The following is a 7,556-nucleotide window of genomic DNA, read 5'->3' on the forward strand; positions in this document are numbered from 1 at the left end:
CAAAAATTGTCCCGGTCTAAAATATATAAGAACTTTCATGACTGCTCTGTTAATTCTGAGGTTGCTCATTCTTGAACCTTGAGGCCCCCCCTCAAAATTTGTCCCAGCTTACTTCAATAAGTAACACATGACATTTGTGGAATTTTTGAGATCATCTCAAAAATTCTATCCCAGTTGCAAACTAGATTATCGTAATTTTTGAGATTCCCTAAAGGCTAATATTCGTAGGATTTTGGTCTTCTGTTTTGACTTGTTAAAGAAGTCCAACTTCAAATGAATTTTTGAGATCCTCTCAAAAATTCTGTCCCAGTTTCCATTATGAAGAGAAATGGGAATCTTACTGGGTATATGACAGAGCCGTTGTGGCGCCTACGTATCCCATTGGAGCAGGAATCAGGTCAAACATAGTTCCCCTCTCAAGGATTGACCAAAATAGGAAGTTTTGATAAAGAAACGACTGAGGCCGACATAGGCCGCCTACGTATCTCATTCTTGAGAAATCAGGTCGAATGTAGTTCAAATAAGAAATGTGCGATACATTTCAAAAGAAAGGTAACAAAACTTCATATGCAAAATTTTGGCCAATGTTGGGCATTCTTCTTCTCGAATGAATATCTTCAAATGACTCAGTTCAGAAATGTCTTGTACATCCAATATGTCATCCATTCAGGTGGTTTCCTCAATATTGATCAAGTTTTTGTTGATCATATTTTGTATCTTGTGCTTCAGAGTTGAACAATTCTCTGTGTCATGTCCAACGGCTCCTGAATGATAAGCACATCTGTGGTCAGCTCTGTAAAATTTCCCCAAAGGATTGGCTGGTCTTCCTTCTATAGGATAAAGCATACCCATTGCTTTCAACCTTTCATAAAGTTGAGTTTGATATTCCTTTAATGGTGTAAATACTTTAAGAGCCTTTCTGAATTTTGGGCGAGGAAATTTTTCCTGATTGACATTATGGTTTTGATATTTCCTTTGAGAGGCTGACCTCATATAAGTAGCCGTGATCATACTTACCTCCTCCACTTTTCCTTTTGATTTATCCATATCAGTAATCCTGGCAGATTTTCCATTAGATCACAATGCGGTAAATTTGGTGAGCTTTCCAGTCTTGAAACCATCTTCCAAAGCTTCTCCCACTTTGACAATCTCGCCAAACTTTTGTCCCATCATGTAGAACATTCTTTCATAGTACTCAGGCTCTTGAGTACGAATGAAAATTTCAGTGATCTCACGTTCGTACATTGGAGGTTGAAATCTTGCGGCCTCTTTTCTCCAACGAAAAGCGTACTCTCGATAATTTTCTGTAGACTTCTGTTTGATCTTCTCCAGGTAGTAGCGATCTAGAGCATCTCCTACGTTATGTCCAAATCTTTTCGTGAAATCCTTTGCGAGTGCATTCCAACTTTTCCATTGTTTCAGCTCCTGCGATGTAAGCCACTCCAGAGCTTCTCCACTTAGACTTCGACCGAAGAGACGCATCAATAATGCTTCATTTTTGCCAACTCCCAGGAGTTGATCACAATGAACTTTCAGATATGCTGGAGGATTTTCTGTTCCATTAAAAGTGACAAACTTTGGCACTTTGAACCCTTCTGGGAGGTCGAGATTCGGATGGATGCATAAATCCTTATAGCTCAATCCATCAACTTCGGAAATATAGTGCAACTCCTTCATGGCTTTCCTGATCTCTTCTTTCATATTCACCTTGACTACCTCTTCTTTTGACCTCCACTATCTCTCATGTTCTTTATAGTGATCAAGCTCGGAACAGTTGGCATAAGGTTCATTTGGAATTGGGATTTGTAAAGTAGTCTTCTGAGGTATGGGTGGAACAATGGAGGGATTCTGGGTATTTTGAGTGGCTTGATAATTTTGGGGGAAAGTTTGAGGATCGGCATTTTGGTTTTGAAAATGGGGGAAGGTTTGAGCATTGTTCGTATCTTGGTTTTGAAGATGGGGGAAGGTTTGAGCATTGTTTGTATTTTGGTTTTGAGGGAGATGGAGGATTTGAAGGTTAGTATTTTGAGTATGATGTGGTGCTTGACACGACGTGGTGGCGTGACGGGTATTTGGGGTTGTTAAGTCAATGGTTGGAGGATTTTGAGAGGGGTTAGAGAGAAGGTTCTGAACCTGTTCCGTGCTTGGTGGAGGAAAGTGGAGTGGAGGTCTTCCATCTCTTGGAGAGTTGAAGGATGAAATTGGATTAGACAAATCTTGCATTCTTTGCATTTCGACCCTCATTTCGGCAATTTGTTGCATCAACTGCATAATCAATTCATTTTTATCAGCGGCGGCGGGTTGAGCCACGACAACATCATTCATGTCAATCTCATCATTGTTATCCCCTATTGTTGTCTTTTCTTTTTGCAAATTTGATCGGGTAAGGAATCTTTAGGGGCCTTAGACCTTGTGAAATACGAATAATCAACCAACACAGATCAGTTTTAAATACCTGACAAATGAAAAAACTCAAAAGACTAATATGTTAGTGCCTGGAGGTGGTAAATAATACAAGATATCACATATAGGTGTAAACACATAAGAGTTGCTTTATTTGGAGATAAACTGGCTCACAGATATAGAGAAACCAATATAGAGAAAATTTTAAATAGATAGGAATTTGTCTACTTGACTTTGGATTAGTGAATAAAGATGTCGACGTGAGTCGAGACAAAGTTGGCGGTATATTTCATTACCGTACTTTGATTTTTGAGTAAGATGTAACTCTAATTTCCTTGTAAGAGTTGGAAAAGATAAAATTTCTCAAATTTTTTTTCTTTTTTTTAGGAAACTAAAGACTCGAAGAGTATTTGGACGCACTTTTGATAGTGACTTGATATTTGTGCTTATGGGTTCTAAAAGTATTTGAAGAAGAGTGAGCTAGAATATCTCCAGATAAAACAACATATTCACATAAGTAGTTATAACAAATATTGCGCGATCTAAACAGATATGTGACCCCTTTGTGCCGAGGGTAGGCCTAGCGCATTCGAATGGTGCGTCGTGAGGTCGAAGACCTTAGACGCGATTTGGCGGGTTTTCTACTAAAATGGACTTAATATGTCTTGGGTATTAAGTCGTCCTAGGGTGATGCCTAATTCGGTTTTGGTTTCGCTCTATCTTAGGCTTTCTAGATTTGTTTTCAAATAGACGGTTACCCGAGTCGGACAAACATCGGGGTGGAGCTATCGAACAACTCCGGATGACCGCATTCCGATTATTTGTTCGATACTCCCAAATGACTTCTTGGGGTATTTCTGAGAGAAGTCACGGTAAGCCGCGTAACTTCCGTTTCCTAATGCAATCTATTTGCCGTTTGGCGGAAGTTATGCCATGAAAAATGCAATTTCTAGAAAATTAGAACAACTTAAACAAATAAACAGTTATTACAAACAGTCAAATAGAGTTAGTCTTTAAGGTTAGAATTCTACGTTCCCCAGCGGAGTCGCCATTTCTGTTTTATAGGAAAGATAATTTTGAAAAGAGTTTGTTTTTTATTTTAAGGTATTTTTGACTTTTAAGAGTCGCCACTTAATTTTAAGGAAAATTAAGAAAACTCGTTTCCAAAACAACTTAAACAGGAAAAATCATTTTGAAAAACATTTAGGGGGTTCGAGATTCATATTAGCGTCTTAGGAAGGTGTTGAAGGCACCTAAGACACTCCGTTAAATATGATTTTCCGGCGATTAACTACTTGACTATTTTTGTTTTAAAGTTTTGTGAATTTATTTGAAGTTGAACTTCTTAAGGTTTTATCTAGACAGACTTTACAAATTTTGAAACATTTATTGTTTTTAAAATTCCGTTAACATTAAGCTTTTCGAACCTTAACTCTAAGAAATTTGTGAGTTTGAAACGTCTGTCAACTTTACGTCTTAAGTTTGGTAAAGCAAAAGGCGTTCGATGGGGGGTTTGGAGTTTCTAACCCTAACTAACGACATTCAAGCAAACATGTAAAACGAACAGTAAAGAGAGAGAGAGAGAGATTTTTGGGTCCAAATTCGGGTTCTATTCGCCTTGATCGAATTTCGGACCCGCTTGCTTTTGGGTTTTTGACCCATTCACCTGTCCTAAACTAAGCAAATAATTACACAAAATGCATACGATAAACTAAAAGGCGACAAGGGCTTATGCCCGAAAATAAATACAATATGAAACGCAAAAAATAAAATGTGTCTTCTAATCCTTCTTCCTCGACTTTCTTCAATTTTTCATCTTCGGGATTTTTCTGTCAATTTTCGTAGGATTGACTCGATAGGAGACTCGATGAATCTTTGTGATGCTCTCTCGAAATGCAAGGTACGACAAGAGTTTATAACAAACTCAGATGGTTTCACATGCTCAAAGATGGAAACGATTATTAGTATCTCGTATAACGAAACTAAAATGAGTACAAGGCAAACAACATCCTACTATCGAATATCGATGGCAAATCTTGCACACATAAAACATGACATAAAAAACCAAAGAGAGAGATAACAATGCCATGCCAGATCCAAAATTTGTGGACCCAATTCATACCAATTGCGAATTAAATGAAAACGAAACAAGACGGAACAAAGTATATAAAACAAAACGGAGTCCTATCCATGTATTTTCGCGCAGGAATACAACATCCAAGATAGACTTTATTAAGAGGTTCAAGTTATGGATATGATACTTAACTTCTCAAATAACTAACAACATGTTTATCGCAGAATGATCTTCGCAAAGGCATGAGACAGTGAAATAAGAAAAACACGAGCATGGTAGAACAAGAAAAAACTCATTGCAAAGACAAGAGGACAGCAACAACTAGACCAGAACACACCAAGGCATGTAATGACAAAAACGTAAACTAAAGCAACTTTCAATGCCACACGAATCATACTTAATGTCCAAAATGCTCCCAGAACCAACATCGTCGAGAAAATTCAGAAGCAGAGAAATCAAGTGGCTCTAACAGAGACACTACTGCAAGAGAACCTTTTGAAGAAGAAACAAGGGAAACAGAAGAAAACGAAACAAAAAAAGGGAAACAAGTCGACATCCCTGCTATTCGAGAACTCGAATCCACATTCATAAACACAAGTTACAACCATCTCTTCCTAATACTGAAGCAAGCTTCAAACAGAAAGAAGAAAATAACCACCAGCATGAACCAGCTGCAGAAGGACACGCGACGTTACACCTCATGAGAAATTATCAGTTTAATCGAGCAAATAGCAGACAGAATCATGAAGATAATATTTTCAGGCATCAATAACACTACATCAAGATATGCGCGTAGTAACAGCAAGAAAACAAAAAAAAGAAGAAAGAAAAATGACGTTACCTCCTTCGAGCAGCGAAACAGGGACAGAAACGAGCAGGTGTGAGCTGCTCCACCACGCGAACGCGAACGAGCTTCCACCCTCAAACAAAAGAGAACGCATTGAGACTGCTACAACGTTCCGACGGAACACCGCAATCGAATACTTAAAAAAAATCTCCAACAGGAATCTCACCCAGCCGTCCTTCTACGACAAAACAAAAAAATGGAAACAGAATGTTTTTCCAAGATTTTCCTAGCCTAGTTCTCCTGAAATCAACAAAAGAACGAAAGAAATCTTCTTCTTCCCACAAAAATTCTAATCCCCAAGAATCCAACCCCTACCTTGAAGAAGAAAGGGGCCTTTTATAGAAGCAGAGAAACTAGGGTCTCGACTTTTTGAGGCGGGTAACACGACTAGGCCCATTCCGATTTTGAAATTTGAAATCCCTTCCAAAGCTGAAGGAATATCCCCTTTTAGATGCTAGATTCCCACGGATTGAGGGCGAGGTGGAGGGTCGAGATGCCTCCGACGTCCTTGCTAGCTACGTGGCACAATCCCACGCTGCAAGGACGGAGCTTGCAGCCTTCCTTACTGCCAGGCCTGCGCGAATCGTACGAATTGCAGAAGGAAGTGGCTCCAAAGCTGTTGCACAGCTCGCATGAGAGAGGAGAAGAGAGAGGGAGAGAGCTTGGGAGAGAGACGCGGGTGGTTTGGGGCTGGGAATCGCGTGAGGGAGGGAAATTTTGACGTTTTTCTGGGGTTTTCCATTTCTGGAAATCGTTTTCTAGGTTCGTGTCGGGTGTTCTTGAAATTTTGTTGGGTTTCGCGTCTGGGTTTTGGGAGAGGGGAACGCGAGGAGGGAGAGAGCGTGGGGGTTTGAGGGAGAGAGCGTGGGGGGTTTGAGGGAGAGAGCATGGTGTTGGAGGTGTTGGGGGAGAAGAAGAAAGTGGGATTTGGGTCGGACGGGCGGGTCAAAAAGGTTGGGTCGGGTAGGAGATTTAAGGAATTTGGGTTGGGTTTAAAAATTAAAGGGGCGTTGGGCCGGTTTTAGGAAAGAAGTGGGCTGGGATTAAAGGTGTTGGGTTGGAATGGGAGAATTGGGCCTCAGAATTGGGTTGGTAAGTTGGGAGAAGACCCAAAATGGTTCTAAGGGAAAAAGAGTTAAGTTTAATGAATGGTCAAATGATTTAAAGTAAGACGAATTTGGCGTAAATTCATTGACGAGCTTACTTTGCTAGTAATAAGATTTTAAAAATAGTGACTCATGATTTTAAACTAAGATGAAATGATTATCAAAATCGAAATATTTTGGGATGATTTTCGAATATACACAAGATATACCGGCTATATACACAACTATGTAAACATTATATCGTTATATTTTCGCAAAAATTATAAAACTAATTAATTTAAATTATTTGGTAAATTTAGGAAGCTCGATAATTAATTTATACCGACGTGGGTCAGAATTGGGTGTCAACAATATTTTGATGAGATGACAAACTTTGAGATGATGAAACTCAAGTTACCCCAAGAATTCTTTTTTATAAGGGGAAATCATAAATAAGTATGTTATCATCAAATAGGGGGAAAATGTTAGTTTGAACATGATATGAAGTTTTGATGATTTAACAAAATTATCCGTCTAACAAGGAACCAAATCCTTGTTATTGAAATTGCTGACAATGAGATGAATGATAAACTCAATATGAGGTATATTTGTGTATTATCATCAAAAAGGAAAAAATATTATATTCTTGGTGATTTGATGATCCTCACAAATGCAGAGACCTGGTCCCAGACAGAGTTCTCTCCATCTGATATAAAATGGTGTACAATTGTAAAGCTGTCCTGTCAGTGGTAGGTGAGGCGTCAGTGTACTGAACCAATCAGAATGGAAGAGGTTGGCCTTTTCAAGAACTCAAGAGGTTTGCAATGGACTTGGTCCCCGCAAGCAAGGGACCTAGTCGTCGCAAGACTGCGACGTGAAAATAACGAAAGATAGCTTTCAGAAAAGCTGTCATCTCTGATGTGGTAGGTGCACAACTTTTCCAACAGCAGGCCTTCAGCTAATGGGATGACTTCAACGAATTTGTGGGAAATTATATTATCTCTTTTCAACAAACACAAATTCAAGACTTGGCAAATTAAACTTGGAATTTCTCTGAAAATTCACAAGTTTGAATTGAAGGTCATCTTCAAGGAAGAACATTTCTCGACTCAACAGAAGGACCTGATAGAGTAAAGAAGAATCTTTG

The 7,556-nt window shown here is 39.0% G+C and overlaps 1 protein-coding gene across 1 annotated transcript; it reads right to left on the minus strand.

Annotated features, from left to right (window-relative positions):
- Positions 1–1,077: 1,077 nt before the first annotated feature.
- LOC138338352 (uncharacterized) lies at positions 1,078–1,701 on the minus strand. The gene has a single exon (XM_069289306.1). It carries the CDS (start codon positions 1,699–1,701, stop codon positions 1,078–1,080), a length of 624 nt encoding a protein of 207 aa, XP_069145407.1.
- Positions 1,702–7,556: the final 5,855 nt, after the last annotated feature.

Source organism: Solanum lycopersicum, chromosome 9 (genome assembly GCF_036512215.1).
Source record: "Solanum lycopersicum chromosome 9, SLM_r2.1".
NCBI lineage: Eukaryota > Viridiplantae > Streptophyta > Magnoliopsida > Solanales > Solanaceae > Solanum > Solanum lycopersicum.